General features: G+C 35.4%; 2 protein-coding genes across 2 annotated transcripts; both read right to left on the bottom strand.

Moving 5' to 3' along the window:
- Positions 1–384: 384 nt before the first annotated feature.
- On the bottom strand, positions 385–1,393 carry LOC115974443. The gene has a single exon (XM_031094815.1). It carries the CDS (start codon positions 1,115–1,117, stop codon positions 764–766), a length of 354 nt encoding a protein of 117 aa, XP_030950675.1. The 5' UTR covers positions 1,118–1,393; the 3' UTR covers positions 385–763.
- A 7,805-nt stretch (positions 1,394–9,198) lies between these two features.
- LOC115969448 (eukaryotic initiation factor 4A-11) lies at positions 9,199–13,331 on the bottom strand. The gene is made up of 5 exons (XM_031089111.1): positions 13,126–13,331; positions 11,734–11,803; positions 11,481–11,587; positions 10,584–11,014; positions 9,199–10,249 (listed from the first exon to the last, which is right to left on the bottom strand). The coding sequence occupies exons 2-5, from the start codon at positions 11,799–11,801 to the stop codon at positions 9,614–9,616; spliced, it is 1,242 nt and encodes a 413-aa protein (XP_030944971.1). The 5' UTR covers positions 11,802–11,803; positions 13,126–13,331; the 3' UTR covers positions 9,199–9,613.
- Positions 13,332–26,195: the final 12,864 nt, after the last annotated feature.

Raw genomic sequence — 26,195 nt, 5'->3', positions numbered from 1 at the left:
ACCTTGACTATTGATCACTGTGAGTCAACCATGGACTGTAACCAGAGCATTTACAACAGAGATATTGCAGGTGTAATTACCATGCGGGTTGACACCCAAAAGACAATAACATACAAAGAAGGATCATGCTAAACATTAACTTGGGCTAGGGAAAGAGGTGTTTTTGTTATGATCAAAATAAAAAGCAAGAAAAAAAAAATTTCTAAGGTCATAATCAAAGAAAGTACTTTACTATAAATATAAACAACTAGATGAAAGCAACCCCTTTACTTAAGATTTAAGAAAGAAATCAAATTCCTATAATAATAAAAAATAAATAAATAAAAGAAATCAAATCCCATGTTTATATTTTGTACTAAGTGCCAAAAATTAGAAAACCAAGAGTACTCCAAGGTGGCTTATCAACATTAGGCATTCTCAAAAGACAAATAGAGCTTTCGATGACACCAGCATCAAGAATCATACAACAACAACAACAAACAAAGCCTAGTCCCACAATTTTGGGGGTCGGCTAGCAAGAATTATAAGGGACATAAATAAAATAACTTCCAAGCCTGAAATAATATCCTGCAGGAGCCAACAAATTAACACAGTTTACCCACCAATTTACCACTCAGTTTATTGATCAACCCAAATCATGAATTTTATGATCACAAAACCCACAAACTTCATAAACACAGTTATAGAATGACACAAAATTTGAAATTGTAAAATTCAAACAGAACTTTTAGCAATTAACATACAAGAAGAAAAGAGCAGAGAATCACCACCAGCCATAAACCACTTGGGTGTACCTATGTTTAAGCCACCTGAAGCTTCTCCTCAAGGAGCCCTTAACTTTGCCTTCCACAGAGTACATCTTATAGCTAGCAACCCTCTTCTTCCTCTGAAACTCAGGGTCACCAAAAGCCCAAGAGTTTGCAGAAGCACTCTTCCCTTTCTTGAGCTTCAAGTCCCTATTTTTGTTGTTGTAGTTGGCCATCTGGGTCTGTGCATAGGAGGCACTGTAGGACCTGAGTTCATAAGAAGTGGCCGGTCTGGGTGGCGGTGGCCCATAATAGCTCTCCATCTGCATATTCCCATTCCCATATTCGTCTGATCTGTTGTAGTCTCCCATGGAATTTTGTGGCAGAGATACACAGAAAGATTCAATTTTTAAGGTGGCCTCTGGTTTAGGTGTGTGAGGCTTTGATCTTGACAGGAGTATATAATAGGAATTATTGAAACGTAGGGATCTAGCAATGGGTTAACCAGCTCTAGCTATCTCTGCCTGGGTTGGTTAATGTTGGTTTCATTGGTGTGTCCAAAAAAGTTAACTTTTTTTTTTTTTCCTTATTTTCGGATTCGGATAGGAGTAGTCCTGACTTTTGGGGTTGATTCTAGTTGGCGTGTTCAGTGGGGGAATCATGTTGTCTGGTCTTGCGCGAAAATTCTAAAGTTCTTTTATTTTGATTTTGTTTTATTTTTTGAATTCTGCATTGACTTGGACAAAACCCCAAAAGACTAGCGTTGAGCCCACGTCTATAGTCTTTACTATTTTTATTTTGTTGGTTGAAACTTGAATGTCTTAACTTTTTACCATTATTTTATGGCAAGCTGCTCTCACATGCATTGGAGTACCGGAAGGGACATGAGACAGACTAATAAGATTGATATGGATTAATTTTAAATATATTGTCATGTTTTTATCGTATCTTTATTTTGATTTAAGATATATAAGGGTTTGTTTATCCAGTGGTTAGAGTCGTACTTGAATTTTTTTTTTGTGATAGATGTATAATAATTACTAGGTAAAAATAATATTCTCTTTTTTATTGTTATTATTATTTTTTGATGGGAAATACAAGAATTTATTAAAAATCAGAACGTTCAAATACAAGTCTGTCATGAGCACATACGTACTCTAAAATGCTAGAACATTCCTCTAACCAGGCTACATAGTCCTCAACAAAACTTAGCGTGCTAGGCTAAAACATGAGCAATGACATTTCCTTGTCGTTTGGTATGAGAAAACTTGCACTGTTGAAAAAACGAGGCCTGAACCATGATTCCACCAAGCACATTCGCCACAGAAGATGGTGGGGAAGCCAGCCCTTGTACTGCATTAAAGATCTCCAGCGAATCAGTCTTAATTTCTACGTCTCCCACATCCCTAGCAAAATTAACACTAGCTTCCAAGGCTTTTGCTTCGGCTTCAACAGCACCCAGGGGGTATTTCCACTTCTTGCTCAAAGCTGCAACCACATCCCCAGCATCATCCCTAATGAAAACACTCGCACTTGCTTGTTTTCTGTTTGAGAAGACTGCACCATCCATGTTGACCTTATAATGCCCACGACTTGGTGGTTGCCATGCAACCGTGGGAGCAACTTTAGTCAGATTTCTAGCTTTTACTTCATTTGCTGCATAATATTCATCCACCAAGTGCAAGGCACTCCTTAAGAGAGTACGGCCGGCCTTTCCTTTTCCACCCAACCGAAGCACATTCCTATTCTTCCAAATACCCCAACAGACCGTGATGACCTTCTCAAGAAGCCCAGGGTTGGTATCATCCCACCTCTGTAAATTCTCCACCACATCCAAAAAGTTCCATCTCGAAGAGATGTCAAAAGGGAGCACAAGTTTACTTGTTGTCCAAACTCCTTTAGCGTGGTCAAAGAACCAAAGCAAATGACTAACAATCTCCTCCTCTTTTCCACACAACTCACAAATTCCACTTGGTGCGATTTTTCGTTTTGCCAAGTTCGATTTTGTGGAGAGAATGCCTCGGCCTGCTCTCCAAGTGAAGCGTTTAATTTTCTGTGGAACATTTAGGTGCCATATTGCTTTCCATGTCTTCCTGCAGACCAATCCATTTGAGCAATCCCCCATGGCCATGCTGCTGCTCCTCCAAAGCCAACGCATAGGCACTTTTGATAGTGAATTTTCCACTTTTATTTTCTGCCTATATTAATATATCATTTGTGTCATTTGTGCTCAGAGGTATGCTCATTATTGCCTCACTGTCATCGAGATGAAACCAGCAATTGAGCTTGTCCATGTTCCACTTGTCGGTTGTTCTGTTTATGAGTTCGCAAACTAGAGCATTTTCCGAATTCGGCCTCTTCGGCGTTAACACCTTATACGTGCTTGGCCTAGGGATCCACTTGTCACACCACACTCTGATTCTAGTACCATTCCCCACTTGCCACCTCATGCCTTTTCAGACAAAACCCTGAGCCGCCATTAAGCTTCACTAAGCATACGAAGGCCTTGAACTAAGCCAACCTCAACAAAACTACACCGTGGGAAATATTTAATTTTGTATACTCAGTTAAACAGCGAGGTGGAATTGGTTTGCAACCTCCACCCCTGCCTAGCCAAGAAAGCCAAATTGAAACTTTTTAGGTCTTCGAAAACCCAAGCCCCCTTTTTCCTTTGGCAAGCACATCTTATCCCAACTCAACCAAGCAAGTTTCTTCTCATTCTTCATCTGACCCCACCAGAAATGTCTGATCATTCCGGTAAGCTCTTCGCATAATTTTTCGAGAAGCAAAAAGCAACTCATCGAGTAGGCAAGCATGGCTTGGGCCATGGATTTAATCAGGATCTCCTTTCCAGCATGTGTAAGTAACTTTTCCTTCCAACCCGATACTTTGTTTGCCACTTTCTGCTTAAGTTGAGCGAAGGTATTATTCTTAGATCTCCCCACAAGTGACGGCAGACCGAGGTAAGATTCATTAGGCTTGATTACCTGGGCACCAAACATGGACTTCACCCTTTCCTTTGTTTCAACATCAGTATTTGGACTGAAGTACAGGGAAGTTTTAGTGCAATTTAATTGTTGGCCTGAGGATAGTTCATAGACCTTGAGAATCCTTTGGATTTCCGTGGCATCACTTATTGTTGCTCTTCCAAACACCAAGCTATCATCAGCAAAAAGTAGGTGGGATATTCTAGGTCCTTTAGTTGAAGCCGCCACACCTTTAATAGCTTTTCTTTGGACGGCACGATGTAGGAGGGTAGACAACCCCTCAGCACAAATGATGAAGAGGTAAGGCGATAATGGATCACCTTTCCTTAGCCCTCGGGATGGCCGGATTTGACCACACGGTTGCCCATTGATCCGTATAGCATACTTCACCGAAGACGCACATCGCATCATAATGCTAATCCATTTCTCATGAAAGCCTAGCTTCCTCATGATCTATTGCAAACATTCCCATTCAACATGATCGTATGTGTTGCTCATATCCACTTTACAGCCATCTCACCGCATTTGCCTTTCTTTTTCTTGCCGATATGGTTCATCAACTCATGAGCCACCAAAACATTGTCTATGATGAGACGTTCCACCACAAAGGCACATTGATTCTCACTGATAATATCCTGCAACACCATTTTCATCCTGTTTGCTACCACTTTAGAAGCAATTTTATAAGCCATATTACATAAAGAAATTGGTTTATAATCAGTCACTTTTTCTGGATTCTTTATTTTAGGAATAAACACAATGTTAGTGTCATGGAATTTTGGGAGGGCTATACCATGATTTAGAAAGGTAAGTGTTGTGTTAGTGACAATGGATTTAACAATAGGCTAGAAATGATGATAAAACAAAGGGGGCATACCCTCTAGACCTAGGGCTGTTAAAGAATGCATTTGCTTTAGAGCTTTTTCCACCTCCGTAGCCTGAAAGTCTTGGGTGAGTGTAGAATTCATTCGATCAGTGACTTTTGAATGCACTGCATCAATCAACTCTGGCTCCACCCTTGGCCGTGAGGTAGAGAAAAGTTGCTCAAAATAATCTACAAAGGTCTGACCAATCTGATTTGCATCTTCCTGCCATACATTATTAGAATCAAGAATCCTACTGATGGTGTTCCGTTGATACCATTTTGATACTTTTGTGTGGAAAAAGGTAGTATTCTTATCCCCTGCCTTCAACCAGCTGTTTTGGCTTCTCCGATGCCCCGTTTTCTCTTCGATACCAAGTCACCTATTCAGCTCCATTTTCACTGCATGGATTGATTCTAAGTCCATAGTATTGCCTTTCATGGATTCAAGTGCCTGGAGTTTATTCTGAAAGGTCGCTATCTGCTTACCCACATTGCCGAAGGTGTGCTTATTCCATGACTCTAATAACCTTTGGCACTCCTCCAAGCATGCTTCTAATGGCCAACTCGAGACCCTGTTTTGCCCTGTTTCCTATGCTTCCTCTACCACATCTTTACATCGTCCATCCTCAAGCCACATGGATTCAAAGTGAAACAGTTTTGATCGTTGCCACTACCATCGGGGAAAACTACTTTCCTTGAGCACTAAGATGCTATGATCTGAGGCCAAGTTGGACACATGAAATAGCTTCATTGACGGAAAAATCGTTGCCCAGTCCGTGGACACCAAGGCTCTATCCAATCTTTCTCTAACCCAACCACGTCTACCTAATCTTATGCTCCAAGTATAGTCTGAGCCTACATAACCTATGTCCCTCAAACGACACCTATTAATTGCCTCACAGAAAATCCTCATCTGACCATCAGGTCTCACCCCTCCACCATCTTTCTCTATAGCATACATAATCTCATTGAAATCCCCCATGCAAACCCACGGCAGATTGCTTCTGTGACTTAAGCTCTCCAAAAGTTTCTAGGACTCCTCCCTTTTTTCGGTCTTCAGATGCCCATAAAAACCAGTAAATCGCCATTTCTTCATCCCCTGTTCTTCAATAACGATTGTGTCATTGTGCCTAGGAGAGTATGTCAATACATCCACCTTCATAGTATCTTTCCACAAAAGGGCCAAGCCATCCCCACGTCTAACATTAGGGACCACCAGGCCTAGCTGTCTTTCTATTTTCCTTTTGATTCCATCCATCTCAGTGACATCAAACTTAGTTTCCATTAAGAAAACCAAGATGAGATCTTTCTCCAAAACCACCATTTGGAGGGCCTTGACTGTTAGGGGGTTCCTAAGCCCCCTATAGTTCCAGCTAATGGCACTCATTGTGCCCTGCAGGGCTGGTTAACAGCCTCCGCCGATCCTAAGTAGTGTGCTAAGAGCTTGCCAAAATCCTTGACCTCTCCCTCCATTCTAGCCTTTTTCCCATTCTCTACACAGTTTCCCAGCTCATGCAATGGTGACCGTAGTCTTCTTTTTACTCCCACCTCAGCCTAATCAACTTCCATCAACGTCTCAACACCTCTACTCTCTCCCTGAGGTTGCATGCATTCCTTACCCGAGGCTATGATCGTCCTATCGTAGCCTCTGTTTCCTTTGTTTTTCTTTTGACCACCTCTAGTGATCTTCTTCATTTTATGGGGCTTTGGCTGTTTTGGAGAGGTAGGCACCATTCTAAAATTTATATCGACTTGAGACAAACCCAATATGGCACCTGGTTGATGTTCAATCTTTACAATGGGTTCCTAAGGCCTAAGAGCTGAAAAATGGGATTGGGCTTCTGTGATAAGCCCATTTGCATGAGACCCTTTTTTCACGTCCAAACTAGCATCATTCTGGTTCAATGAGATTTCCTCCCTCTCCAAGTTTACTTCCTTTCTTAGTTCGGTGTTTACGTCAGAAACTTCTCCCGAGATTGCAGCATCGATATCTCGCAGTTGCTGTTCAAAATTTGAAATCAGCGGGATTTTCGGGATTTTGACTTGGATGTGACTTGATAGGGTATTGACGTCTACCACGTCAGCCCTAGCCCCCACCATCCTCTCCGCCTTACCTGGGAGGTCATTACCAGGATTATTGGACACCGTCATGCGCTCCACATTATTGTCTGTTCTATGCTCCTCTAACCCAGTTCTAGCTTCCTTGATTCTATTGGCTTCATTTCTTGCCGCTGTAACTATCAGAGGTTTTTGGTGTTTGTCCTGTGTCGCACGTAGCCATGGGCCGAACTGCTTCTCCTCTAGCCTTAGTGTTTCCTTACTTCGAAATCCTTGCAAACAGTCTCGTTCATCGTGATTAATCCTCCCACACAAGTAGGAGAAAATCGGAAGCCTTTCATATTTGAAATCCACCCATTTCAGGCCATACTTGCCCAAACGAACCTTTTGACCTCGACTCAGCGGCATGGAGATATCATGAGTACCCTTATTCGCATGAAACTACCAAGGCAGAACCCTTTCTCGTTTACATCCACTTTCTCCACCTCGCCTAATGTTGCTCCGATACTCAAACCCACCGTCTTCATTTAACACATAGTAGGCAGTCCATGGATTTAGACCCAAAACAGGGACTTGTCAAACTTGATGTCTTTTATCGCCTCACTCCTCTCCAGTTTATGGAGGACCAGTAAATATTTATCAAAAGACCACGAGCTAAGGAAGAGCACTCAATCCACGTCATCCTTTGTTTGAAAAAAAAACATGACTTTGTTCTCACCTAGATCATTGGCTTCAAAAGTTTTCTCCGTTTTCCATACCATTTTCGGCACTCTGGCCACAGACTCTAGGTTGACTCTTCTCTTTGTAAAAAACTTCCCAATGAGGATGAGACCATCCTCTGGCATTGGTTCATGGATTGTTACTTTAGCCTTTTCTTTTGACAATAGTTTTATCCTCGCGCATTTCTCTGTGATCTCCTCCATGATTTTACTACGAAACTAACCTGTTCTACCGCTTGCACGAAGAGAAATATGCCTTGCGGCAACCCTTGTGCTAAAGATAGCCCCTTTTTTCACCTCCATGTTTCCGTAGAAAACTAGAGAGAAAACCCAATTTTGCTGAATACTTATTTGAGTGATTTCAGATTTTTTAAAAGTAAATAATATTGTTTCAATCATGACTGTTGTATCATGAGTTGTAACAAATATTGTGTCCCTCGTATTATTCCAAACATTCAAATAAGATGGATGGTCAATCGAGCAGAAGAGTTGAGTCCAATATTTTAGTGTTGATATTGCTGCCCTTCAAGCTGAGATGCAGTCAATATAAGTACTATTTCCCAAATATATTTCCTTTTATGTGTTCCTTTGGCATACTTTGTTTTTCATCTAATTATTTGGCTCTATGAATAAGCTAAATAATTACAACTGCATTTGGCTATATCTTAAAATCTTGAACTTTTAAGTGTGGGTTTGGCAAAAATTATTTTTGCCAACTTATTTTACTATTTAATTTATTTTTGCTATTATTCATGAGTTTCACTGCACTTTTTGATACTATTCATGAGTTCTATTATACTATTTCAACTAATTTTTACCGTACTTTCAGTAAAAAAATTTCAATTTTAGCAAAATAAGCAGATTCTAAACGAACTCTAACCATGAAATAAATGAAGTTTTTTTTAAGGGTCTATTTGGATATCACTTATTGCTGAAAACTAAAAATATTGTAGCAAAATAATTTTTAAATATGCGAATAGTACCATGAAACCCAATTTTGAAGAAAAATTTGCTACAATTTGTGAGTCCCATAAACAGTGTACAAAATCCACTTTATTCGACAAACGCGCTGAAACTAAATTTAAGCGCAATTCAAACGGAGTCTAAGAAAAGGCCAATCAAATTCTGGATCAATTTACATGGAAAGAGAAAAAGACTTATCAATCACTAAATAATAAATATGAAGTTGATTTTGGAGTGCCCGAGGGTGCAAATTATTATGTCGGCTGCCATGTTCGGCTGCATAATTAAAATATGAATCGAAAAAGTCATCGTGCTTTCTGAATCCCTTTGTTCTCCCCAACGCACACAGACATCCCTTTGCATAATTATAATAGAAAGTGTTCATAATGTTACCATTGCATTTTGAGAGTTCCTCATAAAACAACATATTCTGAAGCATATCTTAGGGAATTCCACGGGGAGAGATCCTATAACCATCCTCCAGCAAGTGGGTAACAGAGGGTGGAGAATCACATAAAGAGGCAATATTTTGTTCTTCGATTCAAAACCATACATGATCCTCCATAGCATACTCAAAAGAGCATAAAACACACGCTATATAGAGAAACCTCACATCATTCTATATAGAGAAACCTCGCATCATTCATAAAGGATTAGGCCAGGAAGCAAAAACAGATTTGACAGATACAAATGAGAGAGAGAGAGAGAGAGAGTAAAGAATGGAATATCCAGTCCAGTCCAGCCCAGAAGATCAAATTTGATGTACGTTCAGGTGTAAGGCAGTGAAACACAGAAACAGCTTCATCTTCCAGTTATAAGTACCAAAGAAATAATTATTTTAAAGTGAAGAGCGGCAGAGATAGACTAGATATAGCAAGTTAACAGCTCAAAGAGAAACACTCGAGCAAGTTCAGCTCTACATAACATCCCAACATAATCAAATCATGTTTCAACTCTACATAACATCCCTTCTCACACATACACGAAAAACCAAGCTTAGATCAAATGAGACCAACCCAAGCTACAATCGATTCTGCAAATCTTTTACTTTAATAAGACATCAGAAGTACAAACCAAACTCACGACAAAATTTGCAAAAATGGATACTTTGCCCAAATTGGGAATGGCCTCCCATCTCAAATGCAGAGAACCCAAAACCCCCCATTTTTAGGAAAGTTCAATCCATGCTTATCAAAAGCCCTAGACCTACTAGAAATAAAGTAATAATTATCGCTTCCAGATTAGAATCCTTCGAACATGCCAGCTAAAAGCACATCAAAGGAGATCAGCAACATTTGCTGGCAGCTCCTCAATCACCACATTGTAGAACTTTTGGATGTCAAAGAGCATCCTCTCATCATCCTTGGTCACAAAATTGATGGCAACACCCTTCCTCCCAAACCTTCCACTACGACCAATTCGATGGAGGTAGTTCTCTGGCTGAGTTGGAAGATCATAATTTATCACAAGAGAGACTTGCTGGACATCAATACCCCTGGCCAAGAGATCAGTAGTGATGAGAACACGAGAAGACCCAGACCGGAATTCCCGCATGATGATGTCCCTTGTGTTTTGGTCCATGTCTCCGTGGGTGGCAGACACTGTATGATCACGGCTGCGCATCTTGTCTGTCAGCCAATCAACCTTGCGCCTGGTGTTCACAAAAATGACACTTTGTGTGATTGCCAAGGTTTCATAAAGATCACAGAGAGTCTCGAGCTTCCATTCCTCCTTTTCAACATTAACATGGAATTGCTTGATACCCTCAAGGGTTAGCTCATCACGTTTAACAAGAATCCTCACAGGTTTATTCATGAACTTCCTCGTGATCTCAAGGGCCTCAGGTGGCATTGTGGCAGAGAAAACCCCAACCTGAATTTTTGGTGGCAGCAGCTGGAAGATATCATAGATCTAGAAAATAGAAACCCTGCTTGTTAGAACAAGGCCTACCAAAATGGACAGCAATTAGATTAAGTGAAAACTGATCTTTAACACGCTGGAGCAGAATTCAGCTTGCAAGGCCGCACATTCATTTAAAAAGAATAAGCACACCAGATGCCAACACAAGTTTTACCAATAACTAGCATGAAATGAGTAATATATTTTCCCATTATCTTGAATGAAGTATGAATGTCACATTAATTCTTTTAAAAAAATAATAAAAAAAACCTCAAACTCGCATTTCTAGATAATAGTTGAAGGCAGCATGAAAATAATAGATTCGTATTAAAAGAATAGCAAGCACCTGATCCTTGAACCCTCGTGAAAGCATTTCATCTGCTTCATCTAACACAAACATCTTAATGTAATCAGGGCGAAGTGATTGCCTCCGTAGCATGTCAAACACACGACCTGGGGTACCAACAACAACATGGACCCCAGCAGAAAGAATTCGTTGATCCTCACGGACACTAGTTCCACCAACACAGGCATGAACCTTGACACCCAAATAGTCACCGAGGGCCCGCATGACCTTCTCAATCTGTTGAGCAAGCTCTCTAGTGGGAGCAAGAACTAATGCTTGGCATTCAACCAAGCCATAGTCAAGCTGCTGCAAAATTCCAGAGCAAAAAGTAGCAGTTTTTCCAGTTCCAGACTGTGCTTGTTGAATCACATCAAGTCCCTTGCAGAAAGGAACAATCCCCCTTTGCTGAATTGCAGAGGGCTTCTCAAAACCTTCAAAAAAGTTTCATCCAAATATCAGCTTCCCATGTTACCACAAGTTTGAAGTCAAGTCTCAGAGTACATATCAGAGAAAAGAGACATTGACTTATCATGTTATACAGCAAAACATCACTTTAAATGAACATCATCCTTTGCACACACAAGTAATTTTACAACCTGATTCGTAAAACAATTTCTGAAGCCATGGTAGTCGTGAACATAAAAACAATTAGAGTATATTACCAGAAAAAATGAATCTGCTTACAGAGCCATGATGGACAAAAGAAATAGGACGTTCTTAAACATATATGTCTGTGTGTACAATCTTCCTAAAATATTTATAAAAAATCTAGAATCATGACATTTTTTTTTCTACAGGGAAACACGTGTCTGTGGGTTGCATTTACTGCCTCAACAAGATACACCAACTCAGAAAGTTTGAATTTCTTTCAAAAGCAAAAGGCATGATCTGACATACCATAAGCATAGATTCCTCTTAGGAGGTTCTCTTGCAACCCCATAGCATCAAAACTCTCAAAAACTTCATCATATGACGTGAAGAACTCTTGCCCATCAGTACCCAATCTGCTCCCAATAATTCATCAACAAAGCATGAGTCTTTTATTGTAGGCATCACATGATAAGCATGATATGCCAAAATAAGTACACATCACCAGCAATGCATGTGTAGAAAATTTTGGAAAAAAAAAAATAGAAGGGAAATAACTTACAATTCACTCATTTTAGCATCATATTGACGAGCATCAAATTGTGATCCCTCTGGTGTCAAAGCAGCCATGACTGCAAAGAGTAGGCAGTAAATAATAAACTCTTAATATACTTAAGCCAACCTTGATTTAATTATGCATACCAATAACTAAGTAAATCTTCTATGTATTATTGACCCTAACAATTTTATGAATTTGTATTAACGTACAAGGCAAGATCCATGTCTCGCTAAAAAGATGTCAATTTGAATTCACTAAGCCACTTGGAAAGAAACTAAATATATTGTTTTCCTGAGGTTATTAGAGGTAAAGATAAATCCATAAAAAATGAAAGATTCAGTTCCAATACTAGTTTTTCTGAAGCCTAAGAAGAATAATCACAAACAGAAAAAAGGTTCCATCTAAATCAACAGCATATTTCCATATAATTCCAACCAAAGCCACCGAAGACTACATGACATGCTATATACAAGCACAATTACATGAAGGGGATTATTTCTCTTTATGTTCTCTTGCTGCCATACGAATCAATTTGCAAAGATGATCTCAGCTCATGAAAAAACACGTACATAAGGGCAACATGGTAAGCATAGTAGATTCATCAAGATCCGTTTGATAACCATATTGTAAAGCATCATTATTTCATGGGGGTGGAGCACAAGTATCATTAAAAGAGCCCGGAATCTAGAATGCTATCTCTAAACTGAAATCATTCAGAGATGTTGGATGATAGAAAGTGCAGATAAAGGTATATCTAAGTTGAGTGGATGATAAAAAAAAATAAAAAAAAAAGATTTATCACAGACAAATCGGAACACTATGCATGCAGCTTGGTTAACGTTTTTATTACATAGCTGAAATTATAAATCTGTCAATAATCCCTATACAATATGCTATATGCATATCCTTATTCATTCCTTCAACTTCATAAGTTGAAAAGCGAATTAAATTACAGCTTACCCGTAAATTTTCAAATCCATGTCCACCCAGACAACACCCCCACTCCCCCAAAATATACTCAACCACACAACCTAATGAACCCATCCATCATCACCAAGTGGTAGAAAAACCTTATACAAATAATTCAGGAGCAAGTTATTCACAAACGAATCCTAGTTAACACATTTAATGAACTAAATCACAGCTGATCTTGTCCAGTAAGATACACAAAAATAAAACTAGATGAGCTAAACCCAGAAAGTTTCATTAAAATCAATGACAGATTAAGAACAATAAGCACATGTATAAGACCAAATTTCCAATCTTTTCAAAAATTTCTCGAAAAACAAACAAAGCCCAGAAAATTAATCATCGATCTAGGCTCACTAACACAATAAAACAAATCATCAACAAGCAAATCGATACTCAAACGAAAAAAGAAGAAGCAAGCTTTACCTTGAAGTGAAAGCGATAACGAGAGAGAAAGAGAGATTGTTTGATTAAAAGGGGTTTTAAGGGTTAGGGTTTCTTTTCCCAAACTCCTCGGATCTTAGGTTGGAGGAGTTAAGGGAATAAAGCAATGAAACGCAGAGAGAGAGAGAGAGAGAGGAAGAAGAGGCTAAAAAGCAATAAAAGAGGATTGATTCGCTTGGGGAAGGAAAAAAAATGTGTTTTTGATTTAGGGATTTTGGATTTTTGTGATCGCATCGGCTTTTTCGGTTTTGGCAGTTTTGCCCTTCATACTTCTTTGTTATTACTTTTTTACTGTTAGTGTTTTTGTTACGACGTCGTTGGATTCTATTTCTATACCAGAAAAGTCGTATTCGTATAAAAAACATCGATTATTAATATTATGTTTTAATTTAATTTGTCCTAATCGGCTAATCCTAAATATTAAATAAATAAGAAAGGTGAAAGTGAAACTACTAAAAACTTATAGAGCTGTCTGTGAGCTGTAAATTAGCGTCCTCAAAACGAACATAAAAAAAAACTGTTAATTATTAGTGTTCGTTTGCTCAATATAACTGTAATTAAGTCAAAATAAATTTGATAAGCTATAAATAAGCTCTAGCAAGTATTTACTAACAACTTTTTTTGACCCTTACGGATTAAGGATTGTGCTTGTTTTGATTTTGGTTCAATAAGTTGGTTTAGTTTTCAAATGATCATTTATTTCTGTCTATCTACGTGACTAATTTGAATCATTAAAAGTGTACGTACTGAAAAATCAAAAGAAACTACATCTTCTTTTTTATATTTAATTTAATGACCAAATTAATCAATCACCAAAATCAACCCAAGATATCTTATGTCATGTATAAGATGACTCACTTCATGTTTGCTCTCTCTATAGTCTACTTACTATATATATCTCAATACTTGGCATCATTTGCTATCTCAATGTGACTCTCTTCCAACAGCTCCTCTGGTTCTTTAAACCTACTTGGATGTTGATTGAACAAAAAATCCTATTGATAATTAAGCCTTGGTGCTTGCTATTCTACTAAAGTAAAGAGCAAGCTATAGATTGAGGTGGTCATACTGGCCTTGATTTTTTTTTTTGGGGGGTGGGGGAAGATTTATGTGAGTTGTTGGGACTATCGTTCGTGAGCAACTGAATTATTTTTGTTGGAATTCATCATGTTGTTGTTACTCAAAGTCCCATGAATGGAATTGTTAAGATATATTAGGATATTCATAAATATGTAGCTCATTAAACTATATTAAGAAATTGCCACAAGTATAAGTGTTTGTGGGATATGGGGGGCAAGGGACAAAGTTCAAGTCTCCAGTCTAGGAGGGAATTTCATACACATAGACACTTAAATTAGGCTAGAGTATAATTTTTATCTTTTATCAAAAAAAAAAAAAAATTGCCATAAATGTGTAGATAATAATTTCATTGAATAATATGGATTATCATACTTTTAGGATTACCAACTAAACCAAACGTATTCATTTATATATTGGGTGCATTGTAACACATAATTCAATATAGAAAATGTTAAATTATCAATTGTCCCAAAAATTTAAACTATTGGGATATAGTAAATTTAATTATTTAACTACATACTTCTTAAACTCCCCTTCACGTGTGGGCCGAAACTACCTTTTAATAGGTGAGGCCCAACACATGAGAATTTAAATGGGAGGTAGAGTGGAGGAGATAAGGATTAAACTCATGACCTATTGTTCTGATACCATGTTAAATTACCAATTATCCCAAAAACTTAAACTATTGGGATATGGTAAATTTAATCTTTTAACCATATACTTCTAACAAAAAAACATAGTCGTTTATGGCTTTTGTTGTAGACATATGTGTTAATGTTGGGTGCATTATAACACATAATTCAATATAGAAAATGTTAAATTACCAATTGTCCTAAAAGTTTAAGCTATTGGGATATGGTAAATTTAATTATTTAACCACATACTTTTAAAACTCCCCTTCATGTATAGCCGAAACTACCTTTTAATAGGTAAGACACAAGACATGAGAATTTAAATGGGAAGTAGAGTGGAGGAGATAAGGATCAAACTCAAGACGTATTACTCTGATACCATGTTAAATTACCAATTATCCCAAAAATTTTAATTATTGGAATATGGTAAATTTAATCTTTTAACCATATATTTTTAACAGAAAAACATAGTTGTTTATGGCTTTTGTTGTAGACATATGTGTTAATTCTTTCTCTCTCTCTCTCTCTCCTTTTATTTTCTTATTTATATTTTTACATGGCACAAGGGGTCTATGTCATTGAACCAAGAGCCTATTTGGTAATGTTGTTCTAGTAAGGTTGTTTGTATTTTTAAGAAATACGTGTGGGTGAAAAAGTGTGTGAAAATACGTGTAATATTGTTTAAATACTGAAAACTGTTGTTCAAAATACACTACCCAACAGCTCCTAGTCTCTTTGTTAAAGCATTTTTTGGTGTTTTCCCTTACCTAAGCAACAAACTAAAACATGCTTTGAGATCATTCCTGCACGTTCCCCAACGACCCATGGGGATCCCATGTACTCTCTGACTCCTCAAATATGCATCTAGTTCTTCTCATACTCATCATTACTGTATATATCGCACACACCCACATGCACCGTCCTAGTCTCAATCATGCACTTCTTTACGGTTTCACTCACCATCATGGTTTTCAAACCCAGACTGTTCACAGAATCAGTAAGGGGAGAGGTTCAAAGTTTTTAAGGTCGGATCGAGGTCGAACCGCGATGATGTCATAATTACCTTATTAATTAATTAAATACAAATATTGATATTATATTTATAAAATTATATATATATATATATGGGTAAAATTAAATGATTTTGAAGCATATTTTAAAGAAATTTAATAAAAGTAAAATAATAAAGCATGAAAAAATACTTTAAAATTTATAATTAATTTTTGAAGTATAAAAGTATGAATATATTTATATACTCCCTTTTAGAGATGGCTAATTAAAATATATAATATAATAAAATATTATGAATATTAGTTATGATATAAAATAAAAGTAGTAATGAAAGTTTATTTAATATATTGGTATGAATTCTGTTAAGTTTATATTAAGTATATTTAGTTTTCAGTTGGAGCACCAACACACCAGTATAGCTTAGTGGTAAGACTCTAAAGCTAACCCGATTAAGCCAAAGTTCTAATCCCAGTAACTGCAATTTAATAATTTTTTCTAATTTATCAAGTAAGGTTGGACCGTGATTGAACCCAATAGGTTATTGTAAATTTGTAATACCATGAGCTACCACAGTTTTAGTTTTAGAGTTATCATGCTAAAACTAATATATTTCTATAAATAGACGCGTACTTAAAGGATTAATAATTTACATCTATTATAATTTGGAAATATATTTTTTTCCATACAAATAAAAAAGATAAACTTTAAAAAAAAGGAATAATTGTAATTTCTTTTTTGAAAGTAGTGCAGTGATATAAAGAAAAGTTTAGCTAGGAAAAATAAGATGAATATGAAGGGAAAAAATGCTACATTTTACGAGTTTTTTTAATTTTTAATTTTTAAATTGTTAAATTGGGGGTGTTTTACTTTTATTCGGATGAATAAAGAAGGCTAAATTTTAGGGGGGATCCTAAATTTTAGGAGTTTTCTTTTTTAATTCAAAATGAAATTTGTTACTTGACATTTATAACCCTATTTCTAAGATAGATTACCCTTTATTAATGAGATTATTTTTAAACTATAAAAAAGTCAAGTTCAAAGAAGAGAATCTTCTAATAGATAGTATACAAAATTTTGTAATTAATGTAACGTATAATTCAATATATATAATATAAATGTTTAGGGATATCTAGTCTTCTTCTATATTTTCTTGTTTATATTTTAACAACCATGTTGCAAAGGCTGTCACTTCGTGTCAACAACATCAAAATGTTTGTGTTGGATGAGGCTGATGAGATGTTTTCTCTAGGTTTAAAAGATATGGTCTTTCCTCCCTTGAATTGCTCCCATTATGCTCTTTAGAGCGTGCAATGTGCATGTCATGTCCTAAAAAAAATAATTGTCATATTTTCTCCAATTTCTTTTTTGGGTATTGAGGCAAGTATATCAGTTTTAGTTTTGCAGAGGAATAAAGTTTGTCTTCCATGAAGTTGGGAATATTAAGCTGTCAATAATCTTTAGATTAATTGAAATTTCTTAGTGTTTTTTTATTGAGATGTTTAGAGCTCGAATTTTCCTCCTCTACTTGAGAAGTAGAAAAGGAAAAGGAAATGGATATATTAAGACTTCCGTGATATTAAAGCTAAAGCTATCTACATGAACCATTACACTGTACAAAAGAGAAATTTTCTAGCTGCTTATAGATTTTTCTTTCCTTGATTTGAAGCTAAAGTTATCTACATTAATTGATTAACCATTATTTTTTAATTTTGAAGATTAACCATTATTTCAATATTTCTAGCTCTTACATGTAATATTTCGCTTTTGTATAGTGTGTTCCTAAACGTGGGTTTTCTTTGCATGTCTAAGTATATATAAATCGATACTACTTCGGTACTTCCGAGCTCTTCTCTAACTCTGATGTGTGGTTATCTTATATTAAGAGAGTTTTCATCATCTGCTCTTTCTTTTTGGGCATATCGCCATGGTCTACTAACTTTAACATGTTTATTTTTAGATTGATGATATCTTCTCTAGCAATTCCCTTCAGAAGTTCAGGCTGCTGGTGTACTTCTGCTATAATTACCAAGGCTCCCTCGAAATTATCAGGAAATATATGGACAAGCCTTGATGGTATCAAACAGTTTTATGTTAATGTTGACAAGGAAGAGTGGAAACTCTACACACTGTGTGTGTTCTCTATGAAACTATAGCCATTCTCCGAGTGTCGACAATCCAGTGTTAAACTTAAATCTAACCTAGTGAATGATTTATTAAGCTTGATTTTTTGCTAGTTATAGTGTGCTCATATTCACAAGCATTCTGGGAAAATATGCACATAGTATAAATGTGTTCCTCACTTTAATGCCAAGGATAGCCCTTTTTACAAAGTTGCCACGACACAATTATATATCTTAGCAAAACAATAATAGTAATTTGTCCTTTTTTTTTTTTTCTTTAATGTTCCATTTTTTTTTAATAATCATTTTTCTTTTTCTTTTTCAACCAGATATTATGGGAACCGTTCATGAGTTTTAATTAAAGTATTGCAAAGATTTTGTTTCGGACATGGGTTACCATTTTAATTAATTTCATGATTATGATGTGCAGGCAGAATGTCGGAGTCAAAGATCTGATATGTAAAAGTATGGATGATATAAGCATAAAACCATGAAGTGGTGACAAGAATATATGGTAAAAAATTAAAAAAGCTATTAGTGCTATTCGTAATTGACAATTTGTTCTAAAGGTTGAATTTATCTAATCATAATAAATCTGACATCCAGGCATTTTTCCAACAATTACCAACCTTAATTGATTCGTGCACAATGTACGGATGTATATAAAACTTTTCTTGTTGGGAACAATGATATATATAAGTCACTATAAACAAGAAATCCAAATTGCAACTCTTTTTAAAGTTACACTGACAAAAACAATTGATGGTAAATCCATATCTGATCGAGCTAAACTGTTTTATAGCATTTCCGAGTTCTGACCATGTAATTTTAACTTAATTCACTAATTAAGATTTTCTATGATTACCCAATATCATATTTAAATTAAGAAAAAAAGAAGAAGAAAGAAGCAAAATCTTCTCGCCCCTAAAGAATGAATTGTTGCTTAGACCTTAGAGCCTTAGAGTCCATTCGATTTTTTTAAGGAAATTATTTCAGCCTGAGAAATCCAACATTATGACAGCCCTTATCTCTATATTCGTCAGTAGAGATATTCCCTTTGATCAAATCTCAAAGTCTTTTTCACCAAAATGAAAAACAAGATATATTTGTTTCTTACCACGTCTTGCATTTACCTCATCATTCCAATAAAAAAAATAAAAAAGTTGTTTCATATAATTAACCTGCTGATTATTGTTGGTTTTAGATGAACTCAAGATCAGACAAACAGCTAGACGTTTCTTCAGTTAGCTTGGCCAAGATAACTGGCATCCACAAGGCTGTCTCTAACAGTTCTTTGATCTGAATTTATAAGGTAATTAATTCAGTTGTTCTAAATATAAGAAAAGAAATTTAAGAAAATAGTACCAACACTATATATATACCAAATGAGTCTTCTCTATCATTTGGACATTTTGAGCATAATACTAGTTTAACTAGAGGCTGAAGAACCATACAATAGTGTAAGCCACTTTATTCATGTTGGAGAATTGTCATACAAGATCTCAATCTTCTTCTCCTGTAAACACGCTTGTAGTTTTCAGATTCTTCCAATCGTTCCCATAACTACTATTTGGCTAAAACATGACACTACAAAACAATTTAATGGGAAAATACTTCCAAAACCTGCAACACAAATTGAATAGTAATAAGAAAAATTCTTTGTCAACTTATTTATAGAATTGGTTTACAGGAGAAGCATTAAAACCCCAAAGGGATTTTAATTTACAAGCTATTGGGAAAGAATGAAGTTTATTTACAAACCATCTATTAATTTAAAAAAAAAAATTAAACCTAAAAAACAAATCAAAATGAGCAAAATTCTCCTTGCCTCAGCTACAGCGTACAGCCTGTGAAACTAACTCTGATTTGGATCTTCAAGAAACCAAAGAATTTCTGCACCTTACCTGAATTCATTACTATGTGAGAAAGAAAAAGAAAAACCCAAGAAAAAATGGGTGAGAGATGAAGAAGACATACTAGGTTGGTACATAATAAAGTCATTAACTCCTTTGGTTTCTACATTTTGCATTTAACTTCCTCCTGTACAAAGTCCTTAAATGTCTAAAATTAAGTTGTAAATAAAAATTAAACCATCTCTTTCTCTCTAAACCCCTACACAAAGACCATATGTGACACTTAAAAATCCCATTTTTCAGTGAAGAATAAAGCTCTTCAGATAGTGTGGTGATAGGCTCAATTATATGACAAGCCAACCAAGTCAGACAACTCTTATCTTCTGATGAAGGTACAAAGTAGTACAGGACCAAAAATTCAGCTGCCATGCATTAATTAGAATATGACTCTCTAACAAAACTGATTCCCCATCCCCCTTAGTTCTGAAATGAAAACAAAAAACTGACAAACTGGCACTTATTGCATACAACAACAACTACACAAGTCATTCTGAGTTTGTGTCAAAGAAGCAAAGACCACAGGTCCGCATAATTAGGGCAAGCCATATCAAACATATATAATATAGCTAGATCTGATGCATAGACTTTTAAAAGATCATACATAGAAATAAAGTTAGTAAATAACAATAATAATGATAACAAACAAGCCTTAGTCCCAATATTTGAAGGTCGGTTATGGATTTTGAGCTGCAGAAACAAGTTAGTAAAGTCACACAAAAAAAAAAAAAAAAAACCTAGAAAAAACGGTTTAATAGGTTTTCTAACCAATCTTGATCCTAATAAGATGAGTTTGAAATTTATTTTTTGGAAAGAATCGAGAAATTTTCAGGTTTATATAAGAGATTGGTTTAGGTTTTGAGAATCTGATCTAAACCCAAATATAAAAATTAATAATATTTAAAAATCTTAAGTTTCTTCCCCCCCCCCCCCCCCATTTCTTTGTCTCCTTACAAGATACCTAAGTGTTTGATAAAACTTTATACAAATTGAATGATTAATACTACTCAACTCATGTTATAATTAAATATAGTGATCTTATGGTTTTTATCTATGCTTGAATGTAGTTAAATTTTATTTTAAAATTTAACATTAACTTTAGATAGATCTTGTGCAAGCACAATTGAATAAACTGACAAGTTTAAAGATGAGTTAAGATTTCTCAGATACAGGTGATGAGAGAGATGGGAATAATAAGATTCCTCAAATCTACACGGGTTTGAGCAGGTTTTAGGTTTGAAAAAAGCACACAAAATTCATACACACAAGGAGAGAGAGAAAGAGAGAGAGAGAGAGAGAGTTGGTGGGGTGACAGATAGAGAGTGAGCACGCAGAGCTTCAAGCATGAAACCCAGCATGCAAGAAATACCATGTGTGCTCACTCTCTTCTGTCACCTCCCTTACCCTTTAATCCTCGATGACCAAAAAATAGTATTCCTGCTAGCAAGCTAGCCCGTAACTGCACAAGCCAAAGTAAAACAGTCTTTTGCTGTATCTTTGCCAAACCCAATTTAGACCAGTTTCATATACTTGAAACAAAGCTAGGATTTGTTGTGTGAAGAAGAAGTGAAGCTCTTGGGCTTTATATAGCATCAGAAAGCTAGAAAGAGAATGGTTGCATCACGTATATATGGAATATGGAATAATTATGTGTGGGTTTATCATCCTGCTCACTGCCTAATATTTAATACCATTTTTACAGATGAGAGAGAAAAGAAAAAAGTAGTCTAGAAACTTTATCTTCTTGTTCACTCCCCATATGCATATAATCTAACCAGACTCATTTATTCAATTACAGTTACCAATGCATCTTGTAATTCTAAATTTGTAACCCACCAATCCTTCCTCTTCCTCCTTTATCACCTCACCTCTTCATCCCAATCCCAATCCCAATCCCAATCCCATGCCTTGCCATGCTCTCCTTATGTCAGTTATATCTATGAAAGGGTTTTTTCAGGAAAAAAAAAAATTGTCGAAGTTTACATTTTAAGAAATGTAAAATGTAGATTTGTCAATTGAATTCAATTAGATGATTATATTTACCAATACAAATTTTTTTAAAAATAAAATAAAAATTATATTTTCTATAACAACCAAACCCAAACGTGTGAATAATAGGTGAATGCAATCATCTAATAATTGAAAAAGATTTTTGTCAAGAGCCTTCACCTTTTAATGTTTCTAGGGTCCAAATCTCCCAAACCCCCCCCCCCTCCCTTTCCCATCTATCAAATTATAATTAAGAGAGAGAGAGAGAGAGAGAGAGATTTGTGCTTGTACGTACCTCCATCATTTTATGTAAACAAGTTGGATGAAATATTAAGAGTATTCACATTGATTTATATAAAAATTGCGGTTTATTATCTATTTTATACTCTATTTCATTCAAATTTCAAAATTTCTTGATTATTTTAATAGATTCACTCTCTTCACACACAACAATTATCATTTGCTCCCAAAAAATGCAAAGAAAGAATAAAAAAATCATTTTGCATAAGCTACTATGACTTATACATTTGCACAAATACTAATATAGCAAAATCTTATTTTGTTCAATGAATAGATATACTAATATAGGTGTCTTTTTTTGGGCCTTATACCATATATTTTTACCATGCCGATGTAAATGCTATCATATGTTTGGACATTTCACGTGGCACTTCAATAAATGATCATATTGATAATTAGATTCAAGAATATAATGATCATAAAGATAAAGATGTGGCCTTTCAGGTTAAACTTCTAATCAATCACAATGCTTTTCATATATTAATGGTAACTGTATTAGCTAGGCTTTGTCACTTTGACTGGTGCAAAATTGTTTGTAACTGTTCATTGACTTAAAAAAAATTAAACATCTTTTTCACATTTATTCAGCATTATGTTCTCCAAAAGATTTAAAATGAAGTATTCAATGTGCTTTATTAAAAAAAATATAGATTTGTGGATGCTCGAATTTATATCAAGTTCAAGAAGATAGGTCCATTGCGAAGACAAACAAAATGGAATGTATCTTTTTTGCAAGGAATGTACAAGGTGCCTTGGTTTTTACTTTATGTTAATTAACTGAAAATCAATTTGAAGCTTACAACATGGAACTATAATGGCAGGTCCCCCCCTCCCCTGGAGAAAGATGAGGGGAAAGAAAAAATAAAAGTTTAGAAACGAATTAACAAATGAGAGCTTGACAGTGGCTCATAAACACAAAGACCACGCAAAGATCTAATGCGGCGCTAAAGCAACCTAAAGTATATATGCTTTTTAATTAATTAAACCATAATGATACAAAAGAATCATTGATAATATTTGGACCAATCAATGCAAATGGACGTCATGACTTTTTTACAATCTGTATTTTTAGCAGTGTAAATAAGATTAGATTTGATACTTGCGTAACAGTAGTTATGCAAAAACTAACTATAATATTGGTCAGTTAAACATCTTTTTTATATACCATATATTTTTCATGCATGTACCTTATATAACGTCATGATTCGACAATATACAGCAAAGCTTATCCTTAAAGCCAATCAAAGCCATTGTTTCTTAGGTGTGTCATATCCAAGTGAGAGTGACAATGATGAAGAGAGAAATTGCAATATGATCGATATGTTGATATTATTGATGAGTTATTGTTAAATTGGTTGTAATGAATGATGAGACATGGTGGGTACAAAGGAAAAGAAAAAAGGTTTCCCATTAGGGAAAGTGGGAATTTGTATATGATGATCTGGACTTTCCCTTTAGAGGAGTGGGGAATGAGGGAAGTGCTTACATATATAACATATATGTTGATTCCAAAATGGAGTTTCGAAGCAAATAATAGACGTACGTTCAAAAGGGAGAGTGCCAACTTGCATCATCACCAATAATGATAAGCATCTGCGGCTGCTATGGGAATGGGACTGGGACAGTGTACCTTTTTCATTTTTGGTAGCCCTAATGGCAGGTAAAGAAGACCTCTATCACTGGAGTAGTATCATATCATGTTCTCATGCATCCCTATCCATCTTCATCTACTTTCGGCGTCCAAATTGGGTTTGACATGTATTGAGCTTCCATAGGGTGTTTCCAAGTGGCATTCCAGGTTTAGCTGCTTGTTGGTTGAATTCCAACCATGAATTTGGTATATGAAGACCACATGTTGCATGCCCAAAGATTTGTTTTTTCTTTTTCTTTCAAAAATAAGATATTCTAAGAAATTCCATCATCCAAGTGCTCATGATGGAGAGGATCACATGCGGATAGATCGGTTTGATTTTTGACTTTTGTTAACAAATATTCTTAAAGCACAAATTAATTAAAGGTTCATTTAAATGATATTCTTATACATTTTTTAATAATAAAGTTTTCCTTCATGCCAATTTAGTGGAATATCTTTCAACTCCATTATTTGACAATTCATAAGACTATCCATATATATTATTTTAACAAAATAATAAGATTTAATTATGACTTGTAGTGCTTGAAAAAATGAATCTCTTAATAATTCATTAGTTTACACCTACACGTTCATTGTGATTGAATATGTTTTTGTTATGTCTGTGCACAATTTGACTTTATTTTTTTTAAATGTATAAAAACATTATTTAATGGAGTATTAGTGTATGTTTGAATAGCACTTAAACGTGTTGCGTTTGCCTTTTTTTTTTTTTTTTTTTTTTTTTTTTTTTTTTTCAGCCGCAACTGTTGACTGGTCTTTTGTGAACAGTGCATAAATACACTGTTCACGGGTCTCACAAACTCCACTTTTTATCAACTTTTTCATTAAAAATGGGTCTCACGGTACTATTTACACATTTAAAAATTATTTTACTACAGTATTTTCAGTTTTCAGTTTCAGCAAAATAAGTTCTATCCAAACAGACCCTTAATGCACCTTAACTTATGTCTTTGAAGCACTCATTGACAAAAGCCTTAAGTCTTTACTATTTATTACTCCAACAAAACCTTAATATTTTTTTTTTTTTTACAAATCAACACCTTAATTATTGAGTATTAAACAACCACACATAATCAATTTATGAGTCCAAACTAATTTATTACTAACAAATATTTTTTCTATTTGAAAAATGTGTATTATAGTTCATTATTGAGTTATTACTTCGAAAGACCTTGATTTTTATATGATTATTGGTATTTGTTAGTCAATGTTCATATTATATATTGAGGGTGACTTTTTTATTATTAAGTAATTATTGATTTATTACTCCAAAAGACTTTGATTTTTATATGACTTGGTGTTTGGTAGACCATTCTCATATTATATAATTAGGGTGAATTTTTTATTAAATAAGTTTCTCCATGGGAAAATTAAAGTCAATATTTTTAGTAGAGAAAAACAAAGAAATTTTGTCAATAATCTATAAGGTGAAAGGCACATCCCATGACAAAAGAATGCATGAGACAATACATGTGACTCTTAAAATGAATAAATCCCTAGCAGCAGAAAGATCAGAGGCTTTGGAGTTCAAATTTGTAATTTGTGAATGAGACGCTTTGAACGTGATCTAACCATTTCAGAATTCAACTTCCACCCATTGGGCCATTGGAAATATTATTGGTAGGAGTAAATTAATTATAAGCTCCTTTTCAAATTGAATTTTTAATCATATTTTTAAAGAAGCAAATTTTATTTCCCCTAATATTACCAAATGGGCTCTTTTGTGTAATTGTTATGCAAAGACTCTGTCTACACGATCCTTCATTTTTTTAAGGTAAATTGCAAATTACACTCATAAAGTTTGGGGATATTTGGATTTTACACTCTGAAATTTTAGAATTTGAATTTTATCCCTTAAAAATTGGGAGTGTTTAGATTTTACATCATGATGTTTTAAAATTTGAATTTTACCTTCTATAAGGACACGATTCGTAACGAACCGTAGCAGTGTTGGGTTCGCACGTAAAAGGGCACAAACAATATCATTTGTAGAGCGTGGGTTTGAAAGGCTAGGCCTTGGTCACCAGGTGGTGGGTTTTTCGTGGTGTTCATGCATGGTTAAGTTTTCTTCACCTCTAGAGTCTTTCTCCTGGAGGTGGGCTGGGAGGCTCTGGATTTTGGCCATTTTTTCCAGCCCCCCCCCCTTTGCACACTCACTTTTACATTATATAGTCCTTCTTGGTTGATCCTAGCCATCCACTTGTAGGTCAGGCAGGTACTTAGTCCTGTACCTGTCTCATCAGCTGTCCCCTCTTACTTTTCTGTTTAGTCGTGAGGATCAAGGTTACACCGTCCAAGCGTCTTCTCTCATTAATATGATCAGAACATTGGCCAGTGCATTTAATGTGGAGGGGAC

Source organism: Quercus lobata, chromosome 2 (assembly GCF_001633185.2).
Source record: "Quercus lobata isolate SW786 chromosome 2, ValleyOak3.0 Primary Assembly, whole genome shotgun sequence".
In the NCBI taxonomy this organism is placed as follows: domain Eukaryota; kingdom Viridiplantae; phylum Streptophyta; class Magnoliopsida; order Fagales; family Fagaceae; genus Quercus; species Quercus lobata.
Note: the sequence above shows the minus strand (reverse complement) of the source record. Positions and strands in the feature narration are given on the sequence as shown.